The following is a 26772-nucleotide window of genomic DNA, read 5'->3' as shown; positions in this document are numbered from 1 at the left end:
TTTAGGAGAAAAATTCCAATTTCCCCTGTATCAATATTTCTCAAACATGATAATCAAATGAGATGAGTAGACAAATGAGATTTTCATATATAAACAATTAAGAAACTACAGACAAAAATTGTCTTTGGTATAATAAAAAAGAAACCAAGGGTATTGGTATTGCTTCAAGTAAGGTACATATTAGCAATCTTTTATTTTTAAATGTAATTAAAGTAACATAATCCTTCTTTCTCCTGCTGTGATTTCAAAGGCCCACACCATTCTTGGTTGGCTCTTTGCCTCTTAGTTCTGGATCAGATTGCATGCAAGCACTGCTACCACCTCAGCTTGCCTGCTGCCACGTTCCCCAACATAATGGTCATAGACTCACCAAGTACTAATGAACTCTATAGCACACCTTGGTCAGGAATATTCACAGCAATAGAAAATATATACCCATCTGCATGTATATAAATATAACCTGTCAAGTCCATTAACTACTGTTCATATGTATTTAGGGCTGACCACTTGGGATTGGATAACCTATCAAGAGACATTTCCCTGGGTAAGACTGGTTCTTAGTAGCTTTTCTTTTAGCGACTCAGCTTTGTAAGACATCCTCAATACATTTTGGCATGTCAGCTGACGGTGTCATTGTACAGATCTTGTTCAGGTGACCGCACTGTTAAGATCTGACAAAGGTGCAACTCCCTGTGACATACAGACTATATATCATTGCTGACATTGTGGTCTCAAGACTCTCAATTTAATACTAATGATAACCATAAGACAAATGCTGGTATTAAATGTACACTAATAGCAAAAACTATTAACACTAAAAAAAAGCATCATACACATCTTTAATCATTTAGAGAAACATGGTTGGCAGAAGGCTGACTACCTCCATCCAACACATTCATGTTCCAAGAGGGGGCAATTTGGTACCTGACAGCAGATAGCCAAAATACATTTCTAAAGGACCAACAGGAACACATGAGTGAAGTAACAAGTGCTAGTCTTGTTAGGCTTTCTATGAAAAGCCTTCTCATGGCAAGACTTTGTTTCTGCTGACAGAGCATTTCATTGTATGTCTCAACTAGGCAACTTGATGTGATTTGCTATAGCTGACAAAATAAATATTAGTTTTCTAGAAAACATTAAGAAATAGCTAATGATTAAAAAAAAAAGCCAAGGCTACATATTCTTCATGTTCTTTTCAGAAAAATTGTTACATGTAAATATACATATTTATGAATATTTATATATTAACTATTTTAGCTTAACAGAAAATAGCACTTTTAGCTTGATGTTTTACATCTCAATTATGCATACTTTTTGCGAGAAATTTGTGACGCATGTAAGCTTCCCACTAGCATTCTTCACTACTTCCATGTGAATGATGGAATATCTAGATGTTGCAACAAAGTTATAGAAGTCATATGAACAAAAGATCTGATGTCTGATTCTTTGCAAATGTGAAACCACGTTTACTTGGTTTTCCAAGAAGTCAAATAGGATGAGACCATTTACACCCAAGATGAGGCACTTTAATGATTACCCCACAAGGGGTAAGTATAAACTACAACTTTCCATGTTAATCTTATTCTCCATTTCAGGTGTGATTAACAACTTCAGGATGATTTACAAGTATTATAAACTTTTACTTTTTGTCTTACTTTCGTTTTAAGTCAACAAACTGTGAAATACATAAAATACAGACATCATCACAGACCAGTTACTGTGCTCACATACAAATGAACTGAACATTATTTAATGACACAAGTTTCAGAAAAGGACTAGTTCAACACTACTTCAATATCTATAGTTTTTTTTCATAATTATGTATAAATACATTAGTATCCAAAGGGCAAATCTCTGAACTATTTCTAGATAAGAAAGAATGTCCTCAAATGTATTAACTGAATTACAAGTTATAGTCTTACATATGCTTTTAAAATAATGAATTACAAGACAGATGTATAGGGCTGGAGCAGCAGTCTTGTAGAGGCCTAGGGTCAGTTCCCATCACCCACATGACAGTTCCCAAGTAGCTGTCACCCCTTTTCCAGGGGTTCTGAGGCTCTTCTTGCCTCCGCTGGGCACCCCACTCACATGAATATACACACCCATGGAGGCCAAACACACATACACATAAAACAAAGTATTTAAACATTAAATTTGCCAATAGTAAGTGTTAAAAAAGCCTAAGAACAAATATTTTGCTTAGCCAATCTTTTGTGAAAAATCTTTCAAACAAACAGTTGGGACAGCTCATTTTAAGCCTTAAATCATGTTCTCTATCTATATATTTACAGTGAATATTTTGGTGAATTTAGATAATAAATTAGACTTTAATTCTAATTTTCCATAAATTCATTGTTTTATAATTTTCCATTTTTTCTGAATTCAGTATTAATACCTGTATTATTAAAGGAAATAGCTGATCTAATTTTAGGTTTATACAGAAAGTTAAAGTCCTGGCCTGAGAGCAGGTTTAGTGGAATATGCCTCCAATCCCACCATCTGGGAGGCAGGCACTCAAGGATATCAACAGTGAAGCTAACCTAAAAACAAAACATTTGGAAATCTGTTAACTACCAGTGATAGGTAAGAGTATTGGGTGTTTATAATTGGGTGTTTATAATTTATAAAGTCTAGATACCCAAATGTATTTTGATAAAATAAGTCAGAATGTACTTGAACTTGGTTAACTATTCCAGAGCCATGCATCAAAAGCTTCCACATATATGGATGTTTCAAATCCTTATCAAAACATTCCATGTGTATAGACAGTATTCCTAATTCCTGCAACGGTCTGTTCCTCTAGAGATAGACTAGCTTTTAGTCAATGTGATACTAGACACAACTCTTCTAAAACAAAAAGTTAGCCAATCTTCAAATTTATACAGAATGACAAAAATTTAAGCTTGGCAAAAGTAATGACTTTTATTTACAACTGCATGTAACAAGATTACAATAGAAACACTAGTGATACCATCTGAACAAAAGCAATGATTTATTGGTACTGGCAACAAATAAAAGATTAACATTTTCCGAAGAGAATCAAGCAATTATCCAGGAGCTGCAAATCTGACTGCAGTAAGTCTTCCAGTGTCTTTTGTACCCTAATGGCTTTCCCCTTTTTTGCCAACTACCTAGAAAAACAAAAATAAAAATAAAAATAAAATTATGTATAATTTAATGATTCAGAAATATGTTTAAAAGATACTAGCATAATGATTTCAAGAAGACTTTAGTCCTTTTGTCCTGGTAGTAATTTTTAACCTTGAATCCTTTCTGCATGCAATGTGCCTTTATTGTGGCAGCAAACTGTAACATCCCCTCCCCCTAAACACAAGGAATTAAACGCATGCAAGCTACTTTTGGCTTCCCATTCTGTCTTAAGAAGAAACTTAATTTTTCCAAGCCAGGTTGACAGTTTAGAGAAGTTAATTAAAAAAAAAAAAAAAAAAAGACAATGCTATATGAGTAAACCATTCTTAGTGTACTAGTTTTAGGCAATTAGAAATCTAATGTCAATTACAAGATAACCTGTATTTAAAACGATACACGAAATTCATGTTTTCTAGACATTTCCTTCAATATGAAAGCAGACTGAGAATGAGTTCTTTTCTAGCTTAAAAAAAAAAACTGGTTGCTAGAAATGGTCTATAAGAAATATAAAAAATAAACCTTGCACCTGGGTGATTTAAAAAAATCTAGTCCTAAAGGTTTATAAAAATGCCTTAGTTCCTATAAATGTCATAGCACTGGAAGAAAGGAAAGAAGGAAGGGAGGGAGGGAGGGAGGGAGGGAGGGAGGAAGGAAGGGAAGATAGACAGACCTGGTATCTACCAGTAAGTCATGAAACCAGGTTCTCTGTTGGTTCTGTGTTCTAGAGTAATTTATCTAAACAGTTTGTTATTAAATAATATATTCCCAAAGCATAAATGTCGCAAAAGAAATCCCCTTTATAATGAACTACATGTCTGTTGGTAGTTAAGTTTCTTATTTTAAAGTGATTCTGTTCTTAATAGTAGTGTCCACAGGTCATTAATACATGTGTGTAACAGAAAATAGCTGGGTCAATGTCATTCATGAGAATATACCTAAAAACACCTTCTACTGATGTTCTCAGTTTTTGTGTAGTTTGTTTTTCACTTGAGCCAGGGACAACTTTTAAGGAAATTCCTCTTTGGTCCATGCAAACTGTAGCAGAATAGCTCAGAAGTCAAAAGGACAATAGCATCAAAAAAAAAACCAGAAAAGTGGACAAGAGTAAGAAAAACAGGGCTTTTTTTTTTTTTTTACCAATACACCAGAATGCAGGGGAGATGGTACCACCTATGGCGTGAATCAATTTTAGCTGACACACTACACAAAATTACTAATCACTGTATTACTTAGGAAATGCAAAACATGGAGCTATTAGATTAAGCAAAAGAAAACAATTAATAGTAAAACAAAATTTTAGAGGATGTGATACAGTAGAAGATGCAAGTCTGCATACTGTTTCACAGGTTGACAACTCTCAACTTGCCAATATGTATTCTCTGTAAAAAAAGAAGAAATTCAGCATTCCATGCGGACTCTTACCCCAAACATAAAGCTCTTTCATTCTGTCTTAATTCTTTCTATTACACCCCAGACAAACCAAAGTCTAGGTACATCAGAACTAGACGTTAAAAGCTTTCATTCAGTAAAGAATCCATTGATCTTCTGCATTAGTGTTTTAACCCAGCCTGTTGTTTAGTCCGTATGTCCTTCAACTGGCCTTGAGTTCAGCATGAGAGGATACACCTCAAAAAAATTTTGAGGATATTGTTCCAATGTGAAAACTCACAACTTGCAACTAAAACCTAAGAAGTACGTAACACTAGCTCTAATTTAAAAAAAAGAAAGAAATGAAAAGAGAAAAGAAAAATTTGTACTTTCCAGAACAATTCTCCTGCTCCTAAAATATAAAACTTTAAAATAGATAAAAATATTACTCAACTAATTAAATTTAAAAGCATTTATAACATTTAAATTTTACTTCAAAATTATTTCTCAAAATATTGAACAAAACAGCAGTAGGTTAAAAAACAAAACCCTGCCTTGTGAGCAGCCTAGTGTGGTAAGAAAACAAAGGCAGCTAACTGCAAGCAAATACTGGGCCGACTGAGTCAGGAGTGGGGTGGGCCTGAAGGAAGAGATGCTGGAGGCAATCTAGGTAACAAGAAGCTGATCCAGATGCTGAAGCTGAAGAAACCTCGGAGCCAACTGAGAACTGGGGAGGGTGAGAGCGATGGGTGGCAGATGAGCAATGAAGCAGGGGGGGACAGTGAGACAGAGTTTATCTGTGTATTACTTCATTAAAAAAATCTTCTGCTTTTAGTTCATTGAGTTGTATTAAAAAAGCTGAAAAATAAACAAATACAAGTGTTATAAAAATAGCGCATGTGGTAAATGGCCAGTTTAGAAAAGTCTATTTTTATAAAAAGTGATAAAATGTGGTCTACTTTTCACATGCGCCTTGTTCTTAAGAAGCAGAAGCCCCAATTTTCTCACTTTTGCACATTTGCATTTAATATGAAGCAATCTATGTAGAAAGCCTATTTTAGCAAAGAAAAGACTCACTCTTAGTTAAAACTGCAAGCTTTTCATGCTACACCACAAAGAATGCAAATACAGCAAATAGCCAAAGTGTGCACAACACCTTTGAGGGCCAAAACAGACAAAGAGAAGGTGTGTTCTAGTCTAGCAGATCTAAGGCGAGCAAGCTCAGAAAGCTGTGGCAACATGCGGAGGCTTCTATCAATATTACCTTAGCTTCTGTCAACTTAGTGACGTAAGGGGAGGTCAGTGACATGCTGAAAACTAAAATCATCTACAAATAACTCATACAACAGAAGAACATACACTGAAAATACTTAGAACTTACTACTTCATGGTCCATTAAACCATCTGATGTAGCTCTCTCTCCACTACAGCAGAGTTATCAAATCTATCTTTGCTTAAAATAGGATACACACCAAACATATTTTGAAAATTCAAAAATGACAACATAGTTCCTTTCAATATCACATCAACTACAGGTAGGAATGTAAGTGTCACATCTGACTTGTCACTGAATGACTCATGCACCTGTGTATTTTCATGCCTGTGTCTCAATGTTTCCATTCTATCCAGGGCACCTAATCCCTATGGTTTCCTCTATCCATTCTACATCCAAAACAGAGCAAGGCTCCCTTTATCCAGTTTTCTCCTACTTTCCTAAAGATGGTTGGAAAGAAGAAAATATCACTGTGCTGAAAATATATGAGAATATTTTAATTGTTATGTTCCTATTGCTGCTAAGAATGCAATCTTGTTTTAAACAGGGACAATGGTTGCTGTAGCATGGTAATACAGAAGCAGAAAAGTCAAACACATTACTGTCCCCTTTACTGGAATCCAGCGCTCACTGACAGTTTTTAATAAGGAACTCTACAAAAGGACCAAATAGGCCAATCTCACATAAATCCTCCTAAGTTTTTCTATACTGAAGATATTGTTTCTTACATAAAAAATAACCCTATAAAAATTAGTGACTGCTCACCCAGAAGCAATTACAAAAGCAATGTAAAACTAATATTCTAAATATATCTAAGAAAAACACTCAACCAATTAAAACTTCAATTTTGAAATCAAAGGGTTCTGAATCCTGTTTTTAAATTCTTTTTTTTTAGCAGTTCTAACACTATTGCTAGGAATCATAAAACTGCTCTTTGAGGAAGTCTGTGAAGTCAAAACTATCTTTAGAATACTCAGTTATTTTCTTTTAAATTCTCATTCTCTTTAAATACAGCACAAATGGCACATGCTACAACAGGCTGAGTACAGAAACCAATACTATTATGAGAACTCTATTAGGCTAGAGTAATTAATAAAAATATAAAGCAATGTTACTCTTATTAAATTGGTTTTTCTATTGGAAAAGTTGGGCTATTTAGGACTTTTTAAACTTTATTTTTTGTGTATAAGCATTTTACCTACATGTGTATGTGTCCACAGAGATCAGAAGAGGATTTTTCATCCTCTGAAACCAGAGTTCCAAACTGCTGTGAACTACCAAATCAAATCAGTGTCCTCTGTGAAAGCAACAAGTGCTTTTAACCACTAAAAGATGTTTCCAGGCTCTGAAAAATATGCTTTTTATTAAAAACATGACTGTTAATGTATAATCATTTACTAATTATAGGGTTTATTCACAGTTTAGCCTTTCTTGTTACGGCCTCACACTGCAGCAACCACCCTACGTCAACCAAAGCCGCAGGTAAATGATGGACTAGAAAAGAGTAACCCAGATCTAGGAAGGCAAATGCTGTGCTTCAGGTTCTCTCTCATCTGTGCTTCCTACACCACATCTTCCGATGTAAACAGACAACGTGGAGTAACCACAGAAATGGGAAAAGTATAAAGGTCTGTAGGGTGGGAGGTGGGGCCTGAAAGGGAACTAGCAAAACACAGGTGAGAGAAATGGAGTGGGTGGATCCAAAGGGGGAGGAGGGAGATCAATACAGAAGGAACAGGAATGATAAAGTCTCAAGAAACCATATCTTCTATTTGCCTAAGATTATACATCTAGGCAAAGACCTAGGGGCAACTTTTGACCTCTGGCAGAAGAAAATTTGTCCTCTCTCAGAGATGTGCCTCTTAAATGGCTTTCTGATACAGAGTTGTTAGGTTTGAAACCATGTACACAAAAATAAAGCAAGCAAATAACAACAAAAAATGGATTCAAGAGTAAAAAACACACCAGATAGTGGTGGCGCACACCTTTAATCCCAGTGCTTGGGAGACAGAGGCAGGCGGATTTCTGAGTTCAAGGCTAGCCTGGTCTACAGAGTGAGTTCCAGGACAGCCAGGGCTACACAGAGAAACCCTGTCTCGAAAAATAAGAGTAAAAAAATACAATACAATATATGCATATGTAATAAATACAACCAAAGAAAAGGTGGCTGACAACTTGAGATAGAGGGTGTGTATTACCAAGAACTTAAAAATGGGAAGGACCAGAGGGAGGCAAGGGGGGAAAGTGATATAATTCTATCTTAATTAAAAGTATTAAAACATAAAGTTACTAATATATAGTGGGTTTATTAATTGTATTTTTAAAAATTTCCAATTAATCCTTTTCTTTTGAATCTCACTCTGACACCTAGGAAGGCCTCAAACGAGGTAGCAAAGCTACCTCAACTTCCCAAGTCCTGACAATGACACGTATGAGCCACTACCCCTGCATGTCCCATTTAATTGCTACTAAATAAGTATGTTAATAAAAACTCTACTTGGCCAGACAGTGGTGGCGCCTGCCTTAAATCCCCAAACTTGGGAGACACAGACAGGGAGAGCTCTGTGAGTGCAAAGTGCCAGCTTAGACTACAAAGTGAGTTCTAGGACAGCCAGGGTTACACAGAGAAGCCCTGTCTCAAAAAAAAAAAAAAAAACAACAACAACAACAAAAATGCTTCTTGATTATCTTTCATATTTTAAATGACACCAGAGACCAAAAAGTTTAAGAACTGCTACTTTTTCATCATTTAAATAAGGTGAAAAAGGTAAACAAATAAAAAAACAAATACTCTCAAGCAAGCACACTCCTCAAAAGCAGCTTTGGCAATCAATAAGACTAAACAGCTAGATCGAGTGAGATTAATACTGCAGACTGGTAAAAATGCAGAAGAGAATATTACTTGCATCAAAAACAGAAGGTAAGCAGCATATGCTGAAGGAACAAATAAGACATTGAATCAAAACTTAATGGTAGGAAGATATTAACCTGACATACAATATAAACGTTATTTATAGAAGAATTATGCTGGTGATAAACTCTACGAAGAACAGCTAGAGCCAGGCCAGTGCATTTAATTCAAGCCAGACAAGCAGACAGCCAAAACATCTTTGTTGCTCACATATTTTTCCAAGAAAATACATCTCATAGGGTAAAAATGAAGCTGCTTTATACCTGCTTCTTCTGACTAAACACTGCACACATATGAAACATCTGGGCATGGCAGAGCTGAGTCTTAATTATTCCTACAGCTCCTAAGACTGAATTATGCTACGAGACAGTATCAAGTGACTGAAAAGTAACAGCAAACATATGTATGATCCAGGCTTTCCATTTTTTTTTTAAAGCCCACATGTACCTCACTGAACTATTGCTAAGCAATTTGATTTTCTATAATTAAGTCAGGTCTATAGATAGCACCAAAAAAAGAGAAAGACTTCTCAGGATGTTCTGATTCTACAAAACAAGTCCCTGCATGAAGTGTGCTGGGAACCATACCCTCATTGAACTGGCAGCCCTAAGGAAACTCATCCTGGTAATTAGGTCCTAGACCACTGGTTCGGCACAGCCATGAGAAGCACTGTGGCCCACGTTTGCTGTACAGTCACATGCTTCCCAGTATACTGCAGGTTGGCACTAAGAAAGCTTTCAGTGGCACCTCTATCATCTGGGTCTGCATATTTAAAAGCTACCCACAAAACTGCTACCAGTAACAAGGTGTCTCAGAAAGCATGACCCTCAAGCCTCACAGTCCTTGGTACATGGTAAGCTTCACGGAAGCCTTAGGGTAGCATCCTTCAAAAATAAAGACATATATTTATAAAAATAGAAGAAAACTCACACAATCACTTAAAAAGTATTTGCTGAAATGTGTCCTTTCAAAACACAGACAGTGCTTAGAAAGTCAAAAATGTCCATGTGTTAAGATTTGTGTTTATTCTTTCAAAATAAAATCATTCAAGTCTTTGAAAATAAATTTTCATTATCAGCAAAGTCCTTAAAAATCTCACTATGCCTTCCAAGTAATAATTTAACTATAATTTCTTCATTATTCCTAAGAATTTTCTATTATTATTATTATTATTTTTTTTTTTTTTTTTTACTCAGATGTATTTACTAATGTTTATTCTATCAGTTAGGAGTTATATTTACTAAAGACTTCTTTTAGTTGAATATCTCAACATGGTACCTTCATTTACCCTTTCATGAGACAGTTTTGAATCTTTATGTTTAAAAGCAAGAACAATTGAAATATAAGAAAATTTTCATTTGAAACTGTATTTGTGTTTTCCTTAAATATCACTTGAACAAACTTACTCGTTTGAAGTCATTCATATTTGTTGCCTGGACTGGAGTACCAATGAAAGTAAAATATGAAATTCTCGTTGTTTCTTCTTCTCCTTGATTAGACTGAACAAATAACTACAAAAATAAAATCACATTTGTAATTTATAATTACAATCTACTTTTCATGACCATGCTTTCTTTAGATTTAATCTACTTGCTTTCTTAATAAAAACATCTTCCATCCTTTTTACGAATGAAACAAGATTACTTTACACTTATACTAGTGTTTCTAAAAGATTGCCTGTTCCCTGCCTGCACTGCAAGTCTCACCTTCTCTCAGTACATAAGAAATAGAATTACTTATATATTATTTATATTGGATTTTGAAAAATATTTTCCTCTATTAAAAAAAACTAGATAATCTAAAAATGTTCTCTACTTAAAATATTGTCTCACTGAACAGAGCCTGCATTGGTCTGTACCAGGTCTTCTGTGTCTACATCACAGCTTCAGTTTAGTGTATCTATGGAATTCCTAAGTATGTAAACAAGTGGGTCTCTGATGCTTATGCTTTCCTCTCTTGGACCCTTTTACTTCTGTTGGTTTGTCCTGTCCAACTTAGATGCAACAGCTTTTGTTTCATCTTCTATTTTGTTATGCTTTGCTGTTCTCTCTTAGAAGCCTGTTCTTCTCTAATGAAAGACAGAAAGGGAGTGGAGCTGGATGGGAGGGGAAGTAGAGAAGAACAGGGGGAAGTAGGAGGGGAAATAAACTAATCTGGATATAGTGTATGAGAATAAAACCTGTTTTCAATAAAAGGAAAAGAAACTCTTTGTTCTAAGATATTACTAATTTTAATTGTTTTCAGTATTGAAACTCCTTTCAAAAAGGTTAATCTAATCAATTTAAAACATATAATAAATACACTATTAAACCAGTTCCCAGCTTACTTATATTTAAAGTTCATCTTTCTTTAATTAAACTCTTATCAAAACTATTATTCCAATTCAACCTTCATCATCATCAAAGTGACAGTATGCTTATGTGTCTTCCCTTAAGTCACTGCCCCACTCACTTTCTGGATATAATGCACAGGGCCTTGAGTGACAGTGCTCTACTACAATGTGACCTTCACCTTCAGTTTAATTTAGATAAAACGTTTCAGATAATTAAACCTCGGCTTGTTCACACAGACTGATCACAAGAACTGTCTTGTCTATGTCCACTGTAACCTTCCAAAAAAGAACTTACAGGGATCTTCTGATGGTCCATCGATATAAGGGTGATTAGTTTGACATGACTTGAACTCAGTGCTCTGTGGATCTTTCTCCTTTCTTTTCATAGATGAATCATTTAAAATCATCTCTGGCACTACTCAATATTCAGATAAAACTTAGCTATCTCTTAAAATATAAAGTCATCTCTTTCAAAATTATTTTTAGCTGGGTATATGAGTTATTGCCTATAATTCCAGCACTTGGAAGGGTGAGACAGAAGAACTGTTATGAGTTCAAGGCCAGTATGGACCACAGTAATAAAGCCAGTCTTAATACCATACTGAAAGACTACATTCTAGAAAATTAAACAGAATTTTCACCTAAGTACCAGCTCTCACCACCAGTTATGACAGAGTATATACAAGTATCTCCAGTTTATGTGTAAATGTTCTAGAACTGACAAATCCCATTAATCAACCTCCATTTCTCAACTTTACTGGATAAATTTTACTTTAAAAGATCATTTAGAGTTAGAGGGGCTGGTGAGATGGTTCAGTGGTTAAGAACACTCACTGCTCTAGGTTCAATTCCTAGCACCAACATAACAGCTCACAACTCTGTGACTCCAGTTCCAGGGAATCTGACATCCTTACACAGGCATACACGGAAGCAAAACACAAATGCACATAAAATAAAAATAAATAAATCATTAAAAAATTAAATAAAAAAGAGATCCTTTAGTATCACCGAGGACACAGAATTCAGCAATACTGCCTACCAACCAGAGGAAGGTAAATTAATCAAGTGTTACTCACAGTTACACTGTTAACATTCTGAAATTTAACATAACGAAGAGGAACGATGCCGTCTTCTTTAATGTCATCTTCTGTCAGTTCCAGAGCTTGAGTTGGCTCACTCCTTTCTGCCTCCTCAAAGTCCATAGAGCGGGGTAGGTTGATAAAAATCTTTACGTATTTAGGACCCTGACCTATAAAATCGTTAAAAAAAAAAAATGAAGTACTAAAAACTATAAACACAATAATATACTTTTCCTTTATTATCAAATGTATCTTATACAGAAGAAACCTGTGTAGGCCTACATATATACTGGCACACACCAACAAACACATTTTCAAAAACCTCCACTAAAACTTAATCTGAATATTGGTAGTCAATCTTTTTCCCCCAATACCTATTTGTTGGTATCTCCTTAGCCTAGTTGCACTCTTCATTAGGAATAAGAAAACACATGCGTGCACACAGACATAAGCAAGTCCCTACTCTCAATGTCAAAAGACATACAATGAGTGGATGTGGTGGGGCACATGTACACAGTAGGCGCCAAGCCAGTTGAGACTACATAGTGAAGCTATCCTATAATAAATATAACACTATCAGTGAAGAGCTATACAGACAGTGGCAATGGATTCTGATAGCATATGCAGGTGAACAACCTTTCATAAAATAAATGTATTAATTTTTTCTGACCAAAAAAAAAAAAATGCACATTTTGTTACCCAGGAGGAAAACATTATTAGCATTAAGACTTATCAAAAAAGGAATTAATCATAAAATTACTAAGTTTTACTTTCAATTAGTTAAAGAAGAAAACTGAATCAAATGAAGCCCCTTAGTCCTGACTGCCTTCTCTCTCAAAAACATCAGCAGTAACAGGGAAAAAAAAAGAGTTGTGGCAGAAAAAAAAAAAGAAGAACAACAGCTGATTTTATGAAACATAAACCCGAGTCTGTAAAGCCACACTGCTATTCATGAACATGACAGTGCATTATTAATAACTCACAAAAAGCAGGACCTGGAGCCTCATTTTTATCACCCTGAATAAGAACAGTTTGAAAACAATTTTGTTTCTAAAAAATGACTGCTAATAATTTAGAAATGAGAGGAAAGAATTAGTACTCTGTAAATTAAGGGAAAACAAACATTTTTACTTTAGTTCTTAATCCCACATTATGTGGACATAATTATAATATTCCATGAACAACATACAAGATTTACCTCTATTTGAAAAAAGAAGTTTTAAATGTAAGCCTGTTAACAGGTTTAACAAAGTAGAAAGTCAGATTTTAATTAACTGTCCTTTACTCACCATTATCTGGTCCTTGAAACTTCATGGAATAAAGTTTAACAGGCTGATTGAATGCCACAGTAATAAGTAGCTGTAGGGAAAATAGTTTAATTATAAAAGGGTTTATTAATACAAGGAATATACAAAATGGCTAAGGACACTAAAATAAAGAAGAGTGGTACAAACCTAGTCCATCTAACAAAACCATTGCAATATAGATTCTGTAAGGAAATTAGTTTGACAGTTAAGGACTGCCACCACCAATCACTTATAAAGAAAAAACTGAATGCAGTAAACGTGAGTAAAATTCTGTGTAAGAGCTTAGGCTCTGGGGCTGGAGGGATGGCTGGAGAGATGGCTGGAGAGATGGCCAGCCATTTATGAGCATTAGCTGCTCTTCCAGAGGAGCTGCTTCAATTCCCAGCACCCACATGGTGGTTCTGTCATCTCTAGCACTCCAGTCCCAGGGATCCAACTCCCTCTTCTCACATCTCTAAGGGCACTAGGTATGCATGTGATACACAGACATAAATGCAGAAAATAAATAAATAAATGTTATTTAAAAAGAAAGAAAAAGAAGCTAACAACTTGAGACCTACAAACTGACAAGCAACCTGCATTTACACAAATGAAACAAAATTCCCAAATAAAATAAATATAAGTTCTAACTTTTAATATGCAACACACATCTTTTCTAGCGTATCAAGTACTTAGCCACACTGCTCGACTACTGGAAGACAATACATCACTCTGCAGGGACTGACCCTCATGAACTGAGATATAAAATTCAGAAAACAGGACTCTCGGGACCAGGACTGTAGCTCAGTGTGTGTCCGATGCTCTGAGTAGTAAGAGAGAGAAAAGGGAGGGAAGGCACTAGAACCAAAGGCCCTAACAGTCACATTCAGGAACTAAGACCCCAATGCTGTCTGGAGTCTCTCTGAAGCTCTAAGTTATCCATTCATTTTTTGTCCATTAAAAACTGTAGTTTTTGTTCAGAGGTATGCTCCTACCCTATAAGAAGGACTTCCTTTAACAGAAGATTTCAGCAAAGCAGTAGACAATGCCACCATCCACACTGCCGTCTTTTTAGGTAAGTATACAAAGGGATATGTGAGTCATAATCCCAAAGCTGTCATAAGGCAACTCTAGTTAGCAGAAAAGGTTTACACTTATTATTTCAAAATCATATTGTGGTATAAGAAAGCAGCTATTTCCTGTGTTATATCACTTTTCATACTTAACTCCTAACAGTGTGTCAAGACATAGCACTCATGACGTGAAAAGCTGAAATGCTGGAAGAAAGCAGGTGAGAGGGGAGAGCTAGAAAGAGATCAGGTCAGCAAAACAGCCTAAGGCAGTAAAGAGCCATCAGCTCTTAGGAGAAGGAGCAACAAACATGCAGATACAGACTTTATCAACTTCTGTGACCAAGTAGAACAGGAAACAAGCACACACAGAAGCCTAGAAAGTGAACTATGGAAAGCAACGCCCAGAAGTTAAGATGGTGTGATTAAGGCATTGTCCTACTTTCTGTGGCGAGAGCAATGCAAGGAAGAGGAAAGAGCAGTATGTGTTTATCTGGGACCGGGAGATGGTCTTATATGGGAGTTCTCATCTAACCATTCTTTCCTGCTCAGACACAAACTATCTGTGTGGGGAAACATAGAAAGCAGTATAAAAAAAATGACCAATACAGTGATGATCTAAGCAGCAGTGGAGCACACCACAAGTTCTGCTTGTTCTTTAGGGCACATGGCGGTTCCCACAGAACACAGAAAGGAGGTGGATACAGATGGTGATGGGACAGGAGAAACACAAAGAAAATGAAGAAGTGCTCATCTGGAAAAGAAAGACACAGACACGAGCATAGCCACAGGACAAAGACAAGAAAAGGCCAAGGTCATCATCTGCAAGAGAGACAGAAGCCATAAGGCGAGAACACCACAAACAAGCTCACATGTCAATAGTGACAGTCCACACCAGCCTTAACATAAGCCCTGAATTACCTGCTCATCACAGTCAGATTCCAAGAAGGACATGTCTTTTCGCAAACAGTTGTCAAAGCCGTGCTCATCACTTTCATTAAGACATTCACAACCAGCTTTGTTAATAAAAGGCATTAAATCCATCTGAAACAAAAGAAATCAAGAACTTAGGCAAAACATTTGGCTTTAGCATAAAAAATATAGACTTGGACCTGTGCTTCTTTTTAGATCAGATAATTTTGAAGAAAATGTTTGGTTTAAAATAGTTACTGACTTCAGGAGAGGGCAAACCGCAAACTGAGAGTGGCAAGCTAACAAGCATCAGCAGCCTAACCTCATTCACGCTAAACAACAGACTGCCCCTTACTTCATGGGCTTCCTCCTCCCTTCAGAACATCTAAAGACGAACACGGCTCAGTCCTCTCTTAGGGAAGACTAAGTTGTTAGGAACTAAGTCCAGACAAATACAACCTGAAGTCAGGTCCAGGCACTCCAAGCACTAAGTAAGATCAAGGTGATGATGGTGACTGGGAAAATAGCGCATTAGTAGGACCCCACTAGCTTAGCTATAGGTAACAACAGGTCATAAGAGCACAGCTGCCTAATTTGGAGGCCGCTTTTCTTTAGGTCAAGCCAGCGGAAACCAGTGACACTGTAGCAGAGTCTAGGCCAGTGTCTCCAGGAACTTCTTTGTCTAGTCACTTCTGCTGAACATATGCACAGTGTATCCACACTGCAGAAACCACTAGTTACTTCACCTTCTTTCCTCCATCTATTGCTTATGCTTTAGAACTACCGTATCCCTTAAGTGTCCCTAAATAACATCCTTGGGGACACAAATTAGAAACTTGTTTTCTGGTCTTCCTGCTTGGATAACTTGTAAAGCAACTTTCTCTTTCACAAAACTTGTTTCAATAACTGGCATACCAGTATGACAGGTACAATGACCTAGTTCAGTAATTATCCATCCCAAATCAAACATGGTTTACACTTTATGATTGGGTATTATTTTAAATAAAAACTAATTGTATAGAGTAACGAAAATAAAGAATGCCATTATTATGTTACAGATACTCAATGACAAAGATACACACACAAACCATGTACACAAAACAAGCTCTCCTGTCCACCTGACTAGGTTTTCATCTTGACCTTAAACACACTGATCTGCTCTACTGTACCTAAGGTGAGTTGTTTAATGTATTGGCTGCAACTTGAGAAACAATTGTAGTACCATAAAGAATGATTTCTGAACTCAATTTCCTTCCTGAATAATTTCAAACTACACACAACTGCATTAGAATTACTCATACTATGTAGTTTCAAAATATTATTTTGAGTTTTTCAGTCTTCTTAATTAAAAACAACAATAAAAAAACCCCAAAAAAACAATACCTTACTCTTAACATACACTCAATTCTAAAGTTCCAAGATTCTAAACTAAACAAAAGAAGACTATAGGAAGTCACATAATATGGGAATTCAGTACATTAAAAACTCAAGCCATTTTACATAACTAATAAAATGAGAGATATTACTTGGGTGGTGGTGGTGGTGCACACCTTTGATCCCAGCATGGTGGGGGAGAGAGCAGCGGCAGGATAATCTCTAAGTTCGAGACCAGCCTGGTCTACAGTGTGAGTTCCAAGACAGCCAGGGCTACACTGAGAAACTCTGTCTTGGGGTAGGGAGGAGAGACACAGAAAGGAAGACAGAGACAGAGAGATAGACAGAGACAGAGAAAGAGCGAAAAATATAAAACAGTAAGTTTCATTTCAACCAAGTAACATCAGATTTAAGATACTGTTTTTACTCTTCTGATGACATACATAGCCTTTTGGAATGTCTGCGTCCTCATTGCTTCCAGGATCATTTTCTAAATGCTGCTTGATTTTCTCTTCTAGTCCCACAGCATCTGCTCCTTGATACTGATCGATTCTCACTTTGTTTCGAAAAAACAAAAATGTAGGTGTTGCTGATATATTGTTGGTGGCAGCTGTTCCCTAGAATCAGCAAATTAAAGTGTTAAAAATTAAAACAAATCTTATACCATCTTCATTTTTTATTCTACAACCTTAAGCAAATTAAAATATCACAAGTCTTAACCAGAAAAATAAAATAATGTATTCCTAATTGTTATTTAAGAGAGCAAGTAGGCTCAGTGGTTAAGAGCACTGGCAGTTCTGCCAGAGGACCCCAAGGCAGCTCACAACCACCTGCATAACTGTAGTTCCAGGAGACCTAATGTCCTCTTCTGGCCTCGGCAGAACCCAGGAACTCATGTGGTACTCAGTCACACAACAAGCAAAGTACCCATTTGCGTTAAATAAACCAATGAATAAAAATCTTCTTAAAGAGCAGACCTATGGTAAGGGAGTTGCTATGGAGACACAGCTATATTACCATACAGCCACAATAGAGAAGAGCTGTTTTTGTTTTTTAAAACATAAGCTTTATTGTCATACACTTTATCTAACAGAACAATTACCTTCTAATACAGAAACTACTTTATGGCAGGCAGCATTTTTGTAATTTTACAGTATGAATTTTTTAAAAAAGAAATAACCAAAAGCTGGGCATGCTAGTACACACCTTTAATCCCAGCACTCAGGAGGCAGAGGAAGAGGCAGGTAGATCTCTTGAGTGTGAGGCTTGCCTGGTCTACATAGAGTTCAGGCTAGCCAGGGTTAAATAGGACTGTCTATAAATAAATAAATAAATAAATAAATAAAATTTAAAAAACTAAGAAAGGTAATGATGAGTCAATACAAACCACTGGTGTTATGAAAAACTATCTACCTGAAGAAGAAAAGCCAGTCCATAGCACTACCAAAACAAAGAAACAGGCAAACAAAGACAATGTCTTTTATCTCAAAAAAGGGTCACCTCGTCTAATTTCTACTCTTACAGAACTGATTTCAGGCATCATACAAATAATAGCTATCTTTTAAATTTTCCTCTAGTTTTATGATTTAGTACTGAATGGAAATTAATAATAACCAAAGCACCACTATTTAAATTTGATGACAATGATTTTAAAACCACCAAATCTGTCTTTTCCCATATGTAAATTCTATTAAGACGTACAGAAGATATATCATTCAAAGAAAAAAAAGTACAAAAGGTATCCTCTCTAAACTCCAGAAGGGACCTATTAGAACAGTACTATCTTAAAAAATTAAAAATTAAGACACGAGTGTGAACTATACTTATGAACCAAGAATATTTAGCATATAAAAGTCACCTGCACAGTCCTTTATGTCTTAATTCTCTGCACGCACAGACAGCACTGCCATACAAGCACCACACTACAGTCAACCAGGCTGATATGCCTGCAGCACTATGCCCCAAATAACACACTCTCCTATCATTAGAAAAGGGAAAGAAAATTCATAGATTGGGCAAAAATATTTGTCGAACATACTAAACAAAGTACTTTTACCTGTAATGTGTAAACAACACTTACAAATAAGTAAAGTAAGAACAAGAATGACACCCAAAAGAAAAATCAACTTTTGGAATAGGTAATTGACAAATGAGGTACTTAACACAAAAATTAGTTAATAGAGAAATATAAATTGAATCTACTTTTACTGCAATATGTAAAAAAAAAAGTATTCAGAACAGAGAAACTGAACTTTCTTACATATACTGTTCTTAACAATGCACAAAGCATAACCACTCTTCACATAACTTTGTGAAGATGAAGATGAGATTGTGAAATGATTACATTAAACTCCAATCAAAATTGTATTGTTATACTTTGTGATCAATTACCCAATGCCTCACGAGAAGATACAGAACTGCCTGGTAACCTATTACTTTAACAACATCCTATTAATTTCACCTCATATAAGAAAAACTTGAAATATGCTAGCCAGTGTAGTCATAATAGCATTGATAATAATCTTAGCATTTTCCTGTCTTCTAAAGAATAAACGCAGTATGAATAAAGACAAAATGGGTAATATTAGTATAGAATGTTGATGTGTTTTATGAAAAAAAGAAGGAAAAAAAAAAACTCTCCTGCCATTACCTGGCACTGATGCACATCCACTTCCAAGAAGACCGCCTGTGGGTACTTATTACTCATAGAGCTGAATGCTGGGGCAATCCGTAAACATGGTCCACATCTGTGAGAAAGAGAGAGCTACATCCAGTAAATAATACAGAGACTGTACTAACTCATGCTATAAAAGCATTTATCACGTTAAAATAAGGTACACTAATACTCTTGGCTTTAGGTATTCAAGTATATTCATCTGGATTACTTATAATATTAATACCATATTGCCTTAATGAGTACAGACAGATACTGTAAAATTGTCTTTGCTCTCATGCAAAGAAAACAAAGGAAAATAAATAAAGGGTTATGTTTATAAATTTTTAAAAAGTCAGCATAGTAAAAAAAAAATCAATCCTCCTGGATTAGGATTAATAAACAACCTCAATTTTTTAAAAATGAAACTAAATAAATTTTTATGGGGTCTTTTCAGTGATAGTGCTAAATCAAGTGGTTATTCACATTTGAAAAACAAACAACAACAAAAAAAAACCCTCTCACTAAATACACAATCAATGATTCCAGATGAACTAAAGATTTAAATGTGAAGTAGTAAATACAACAGGAACTTAAAAAACTGTAAGAAAAAGACAACCTAAGCTAATGGTCAAAGCTAAAAAAAAAAACCCACTAAGACCCATCATAAAGCTTTACTAACAGCAAGCAATACAATACGTTGAGCATGTTATTTGAAAACTTTTAAAATTCAAAATAATCCTAAACCTCAAATTTGGGTATTAGATCAACATTTAAAAAGTGTGGATATCAGAGCATTCTGAATTTCAAATGTTCAGATTCGAGATATTTAACTGGTAAAGGCTATATTAACTATTCCAAACCCCACCACACTCTGAAAGCTGAACACTGAGCTGGCGTATCTCAGGCAGATACAAGTCTGTACAGGGACATACAAGCTGGTTAAGAGATACAGACTAGAAGCAGAGCACACTATAGTCAACCATTTGACTGATAAAACAGTTGAGAATCCAAGCGCTAGAGAAAGGTGGTCTCTTCAGTGATAGTGCTAGATTAGGTGGATCATCACATTTAAAACACAAATAGCAGCAACAAGAAAAACTCTCACTGAACACACCATCAACAAGTCCAGAAGAACTGAAGATTTAAATGTGTAGTAAGAACAACAAGAACTAAAAAAAATTGTAAGAAAAGATTTCTTAAACAACACATAAGACTGATATCTGATAACTTTAAAATATCAACGTGAGGGCTTTTTACTCATGAAAACAGCAGAAGAAAATACAACCCTTCCAGGGAACAAAGCGCTAGGTACAGATGGACAGATTTACTTTTATAACTTTAACTTTCTCAAACCTAAACAAGAAATGCCTTTGTAGCTGAGGTTTCTCCTTCCAGTTAGAACTTTCATTTCTATTTCTTCTGGTCACTATATAGGAAAAAAAAAATTCACAATACTCACCACGAAATGTTGGTGAGACAGCTAGGCAGATGTGCTTCCTGAGCAAGCCTGGCAGCCTAAGTTCTATGCCTAGAATGCAGACAGGGAGAACCAGCTCCACACGTCTGCCTGCAAAGATCTGTACCCATGAATATACTTCACAGACACATAAACAATAGTAAATAAATAAACAAAAGACACTGCTTTGAGAGAGGGTCTTATTAGTAGCTCTGGCTAGCCTGGAATTTACTGATTAAATGTGAACTCATTTGCCTTCCTAGTGCTAGGTTTAAAAGCATGCACTAGCATACCCAGTCTAGTAAGTAATTTTTTTAACCATTAAGTCCATGTTATATTGATATTCTCTCTCTGCCTATCTATCATAATCATCTAGCTACCCACCAACCATGTATGAGCTAATGTATGTTAATGAAACACCCTGTAGCTAAACAAACTTTTCCAAAACAGTATCACCATACAAATATCTACTTCAAAATCTAACTGGTCAAAAATCAAAATACACTGTTTCAGAGGTACACACTAGCCTTCTTTTACTTTACAGCCACCCAAATTAGTTTAGTTTTTCTTTCTTTTTAATGTTTGTTTGTTTTTATGTACATGAGTGATCTGTTTATACACACACACACAGACAATCAAATTTCATTACAGATAGTTGTGAGCCACCATGTGGTTGCTGGGAATTGAACTCAGAACCTCTGGAAGAACAGTCAGTGCTCTTAACCACTGAGCCATCTCTCCAGTCCCCAAAATTAGTTACTTTAAACAAGATGTTTACCTCTAACATTAGCACTCAAAGGTTAATAAACTTCAGTGGTGGAAAATGTGCCAAGTCCTTGGTTGAATTCACTACTGATTATTTAATTAATGAAAAACTTCTATAACTAACTCAATAGGCTAGTTAGTTTTGCCTGTGTGAAAACCTTTCATAGCTATTATCCAATATTTCCAAATGTCAGACTGCTTTTATCCTCTAAAGACCTTGACTAGCAACTTCTATCTCCCCTCACCCCCAAAGAAAACCAAAACCAGGATTTTTTTTTTTTTTAACTTGTTGCAAAGGGACTCAGAAACTATCTAGTCCAGGGGTTTAAAAATGGTGGGAAAAATAACTTTTCTGCCCTAAATCTCTTTGACTGAAAGGTTATATTTAGTACAATAAATAAAATGGACATGCAAAAAGGGTTTTAAGTTATGCTTTTTGAAGAACATAGCAAATAAGCTTATAGCTTCCTACTACACAAAAGAACCAAATCAACACATTTAAACTGATATAACTAAGAGAATTTTGAAGGTCTCTTATGTATATTGTATCATCTACAAACAGGAACGACTTCATTTCTTTACCTATTTGCATGCTTTTAATTTCCTTCTTTTACTTTATTGTTCCAGCTACTGCTTCAAACACTACGTTGAAAAAAAGAATTAGAAAGAAACAGTGGAAAGTTCTGTCTCATTCCTTGATTTAAATGGGATTTTTCTTCTTTCACCAAGATACTGGCTGAGGGTTTGTGATATGCCTTTATTATGTTGAGCTCTGCTCACTCCAGTCCTACTCTCTCCGGGACTTTCCCATGAAGACATGTTGGATTTTGTCATAGGCTTCTTCTGGATCTATTGATCTGATTGTGAGATTTTTCTGCCTTTAATTCCATTTATATTATTTGGTACATTTCTTGACTTACATATGATGAACCATCACTGTATATTCAACTTGCATAGATGTCTCACTGATATATCCCCCTTTTCAAGTATTTTATAAAGAATTTTTGTATCTTCACAAAGGAATATTAGCCTGTAGATTTTGTTGTTGTTGTGTCTTTACCTGGTTTTGGTATTAGAATAATACTGACCTCATAGGAGTTTGAAAATGGCCTTTCTTTCCTTCAAATATTGGTTGTGGTTACATATACATATACGTGTGTGTGTGTGTGTGTGTGTGTTGGGAGCAACCTTGCTTATACATTAATGGCCTAAGACAGCCATAGGCCTAAGTCAGCCATACATGCCTACTGACATAAAGTCTTGGTCTCTGTGGGAAAGCACTAACCCTAGATAACTAGAGATCTAGCAGACAGGTAGCCCTGGTGGAAAGTATCAGTCTAGATAACAACAAAATAATCATGGATTGTATGGACAGGTAGTTTTGGTGGGAAAGTACTAACTTAGATAAGAATAAATGACCAATAGATCTTATGGACAGGTACATAGTGACCTGTTCTGCCCTGCTTCTTCTGTGAACTTTTCACCCAGCCAATATCCTGTTCTGAAAGACATCTGTACTCACCCTGAGAACACCTGCACTCCCCAGAAACAAAGAAGATCCTCTATCACCCCCCTCCCCACATCCTGCTTCTATGTGTATATAACCCCCATGTGAAAAAATTAAAATTATGGTTTGATCAGACTATAGACAAGGCATTGTTCTTTGCATACCCCTGTTCCTACAATCCCTCTCAGGCAGTTCTTCAGTCTTAGTCCACTGCTAGACGGGACATTCTGGTGCCCAACGAGGGGCTTGAGGGGATCAAAGAGGAGAGAATGCTGGCTCTTCAGAGGAAGGTAGGCCTACCAGTTTTTTCAGGAGCATTGTGCCTGAGAGCACTTCGCATTTTGGAGCACTCTTAGAGTGACTCCCAGAAGCGCTGTGATTGAGAGACTCTGCATTTCTCAGGGGGCACCCAAGAGGGAGACTCCCGAAGTCCGCTTGAGAGCATCTTCGACTCAGAAGACATTAGGGTCCACCCACCCATGAGATGGTCCTGAGGAGGATCGGAGCATGAGGCCTTGAGGTAAAAGACATGGGACAGGCATTTTCTAAGCAGTCACTATTCGCATCAGGACTCAAGGAGTCACTCAGGACGTGAGGAACTAGGGTTAAAAAAAAGTATTTAGAAAACTTTTTAGATTTTGTAGCAGAAATTTGTCCATGGTTCCCCCAAGAGGAAACAATTGATCAAAACGATGAGTTGGCGACTGTATTAAAAATTATTTTGAAACATTTGGACCTGCAAAAATGTCTGTTACAGTTTTTAGCTATTGGTCCCTTATTGATGACATTCTTAGAATCACCCCAGAATGGCCAGATCTCTGATACTTGATCTCCTAGGAGAGCCGTCCTTTGAAGAGTCCGCCTCCCGTTTTCCTTCTGCTAACCAAGCAAATTGCACACTGTCTCCATCTCCTTTAAGAGCCGGGCGGTTGGTGGCGCATGCCTTTAATCCCAGCACTTGGGAGGCAGAGGCAGGCAAATTTCTGAGTTCGAGGCCAGCCTGGTCTACAGAGTGAGTTCCAGGACAGCCAGGGCTACACAGAGAAACCCTGTCTCAAAAAAAAAAAAAAAAAAAAAAAAAAAAAAAAAAAAAGAGAGAGAGGAACCTTTCAGAGGCTAACGGCACCCCACTTAGATAGGTCCGTTCCAGCGTCACTCTAGAAAAACCTTCTCCAAAACCTCCCAATAATAAGTCCAAAGGAAGCCTCTATTCCTCTTTGCATGCCCCTGAGGACCTTGAGGACAGCAGCAGATGGAAATAAATCTTGCTGGAGAGGCAGCCCCTATAGCCCCACCTTCCCGGCCAAGAAAAGCTGCCACTCCCACCCTTCTTTCCACACAATGAGACATTCTTTGATCCGCACAACTGATGCTCGCCATTGGCTAACTGCTGCCTTAACAGCCTGGTGCCAGATGATAGAGATCCAAAAACAAAAGGGTACAGCTTGCTCTTCAACAGGAGACCCAATTGCGTGGTTTAGCACCGCCCTCCCTAGCAGCCAAAAAAAAAAAAAAAAAAAAAAAGGCAGTGGCTCCTTTAAGTAGTAGGCACCGGTTCCCCAGGTCCAGCACAGTCAGTCACCGTGACACCGGTTGCTGCTGTAGCAAGAATGCCCAGCTGTAGTTCTTGTCATGTCACAACCGCAGCCTAAGTCCCTGCTACAACAGGAGCAGACAGATGTCATTCCCACCATGTCAGACACGTTGGTTCACCCCTAACCACCAAGTCATTCAGGAAACTTTAAGCGGAGATGGCCTCCTGCCATCACCCTCAAGTTCAGCTCCAAGAACTGGTTTCTTCCTCCCATAGATTTCCCATTACACATCCAGTTCATTGCTAAAAGATCTGCTACTTTTAAAAATTCTTTGATTTTATTAGGGCTGTTTTTTCCAAGAGGGGATTATTGATATATACCTCCTACAGAGGAGATAAAAAGTTAAACCTTGAAAATGAGAGAGAGAATGGGCTAAAACAGTTGTCTGCTCTCTGGCGTGGGGAGAGAGAGCGAGAGAGCTAGAGAGCTAGAGAGCGAGAGAGCTAGAGAGCGAGAGAGCGAGAGAGCGCTTATTACAGAGCCCTACTGGGAGCAAGAGAGAATCAGGGGGACTCTCTCTGGTTCCTACTGGAGAGATTCTCAGTTCTGCTTTCTCTGTCTATTGTGTGTCTTTGGCGCCCCAATCTGTCCAGGTGTGTCAATTGTTTATTTTTGTTTCATTGTCTGAATGATTGTTGTTCTGTGTTTCACGTTCAAATGAAAAACTGGTTAAAACTGCTTGCTATCCACCCCTCAATTTAATTTAAAACCTGCTTAAAAGCAGCTTCAATTTACACAACAGAGGCTGATAAATGACCCTGCTCAGTGGCTGGCCTGTGTGCTGAGCCCTGGCAGGAGTTAACTGCTTCCATAAGCAGCTCTTGGAAGGGGGCCAACAGTTTTTTGGCTTCTGTAGTAAAAGAATTGATAGTAGTTTTTCTGGTTTAACAAGTGATAGGATGCTTTTTTCCCCCTTAAAATTACAGCTAAAAAAGGTATAAAAAATTTGTTTGGATGTGCATTTATGTTTATTCTTGATTGATTTTAAAAATATAAATATGCTCTGTATATCCTGGTTGTATATTATTGGGTATGATTAAAATTTATAATTTTGGTAACAAAAAGCTAGATTAAAACTGGTTATTCAGAGTTAGAGTCATTCAAAAGTCAGATGTATAACAGAGATCTCTGTAAGAGTTTTTATCTGGGATCAAACAAGAACCTGATAAACACCTTCTTTTTGTTATACAATTGGCTTATTAGTTGATCCCTCTAAGGGAGTTTTAATACAAGCCTCTGCTCTCATACAATGAGCTTTAAAATTTTAGAGAGTGCTTATTGCTCCAGAAAACATCCAAAGATAATATCTTTTCAATATTTGAGACATCAGTTATATTTCTAAATAAATTGTGACACAAAAAAAAACTCAAATAAGAAAAGATAGTTTGCTTATTTTATCTTAAGCTCACCACAAGAGGACTTAAACCTCTGTTTAATGTTCTTCAGAGATACAAACCCTAATTTTCCTCTACAATTAACCGATAAAAGAATAATTTCACAGAAAGTATAAGAAGCCGTTATTAATAGATATATTATATAGATTAGTTGTTGGCTGTTTTATAACAGTCCTTTGATAGAGATCATTAATATAAATTTATATTTATTTCCAAAAGAAGTTTTAACATCCTGTTTTGAAGCTGTTGCTGTGTTAATATAAAATTATAGGTTAAGATCACAAAGGTATCTTAAGGAAGAACTTAATGAAATATTTCTTATTCTAAATAATAATAAAATTGGTTATTAAAGAATAGATATTTGATCTATTATTTGATTAATTTGTTAGTTTTCCTCTATACATGCTTTTATATTTCTTATGAGTATATACATACACATATATATATATATAGAGAGAGAGAGAGAGAGAGAGAGAGCGCTCATAAAAAAATGTTTACTATATTAATAAACAGCTCATCTAGTGGGAAGACAATATATATAATTAGATTACATGTTTACTCTCTTGAGTTTCCCCCCGCTACAGCACAGATAATTGAACTATGTGCTGTAGACACTATTTAAAATACAAAAAATTAAGCTT

General features: G+C 36.3%; 1 protein-coding gene across 3 annotated transcripts in view; it reads right to left on the bottom strand.

Moving 5' to 3' along the window:
• Nucleotides 1-2899: 2899 nt before the first annotated feature.
• The window catches only part of Txnl1 (thioredoxin like 1), a 33389-nt gene continuing 9516 nt past the window's right edge, over nucleotides 2900-26772 (bottom strand). The window contains exons 2-9 of one of the 3 annotated variants that reach the window (XR_013103649.1): nucleotides 19409-19505; nucleotides 17202-17375; nucleotides 15394-15516; nucleotides 13406-13475; nucleotides 12114-12286; nucleotides 5786-10216; nucleotides 4576-5379; nucleotides 2900-3134 (exon numbers count right to left, since the gene is read on the bottom strand). Coding sequence is in view for 1 of the 3 variants with exons in the window: in XM_034518085.2 (XP_034373976.1) it covers nucleotides 3105-3134; nucleotides 10112-10216; nucleotides 12114-12286; nucleotides 13406-13475; nucleotides 15394-15516; nucleotides 17202-17375; nucleotides 19409-19505 (772 nt within the window). In the remaining 2 variants the exon portion in view is untranslated. The remainder of the gene's footprint in view (nucleotides 3135-4575; nucleotides 5380-5785; nucleotides 10217-12113; nucleotides 12287-13405; nucleotides 13476-15393; nucleotides 15517-17201; nucleotides 17376-19408; nucleotides 19506-26772) is intronic. The other 2 variants (XR_013103650.1, XM_034518085.2) reach the window with 2 other exon arrangements.

This window comes from Arvicanthis niloticus, chromosome 14 (assembly GCF_011762505.2).
Source record: "Arvicanthis niloticus isolate mArvNil1 chromosome 14, mArvNil1.pat.X, whole genome shotgun sequence".
In the NCBI taxonomy this organism is placed as follows: domain Eukaryota; kingdom Metazoa; phylum Chordata; class Mammalia; order Rodentia; family Muridae; genus Arvicanthis; species Arvicanthis niloticus.
The sequence above is the reverse complement of the archived record's forward strand: the minus strand, read 5'-3'. Positions and strand labels throughout refer to the sequence as shown.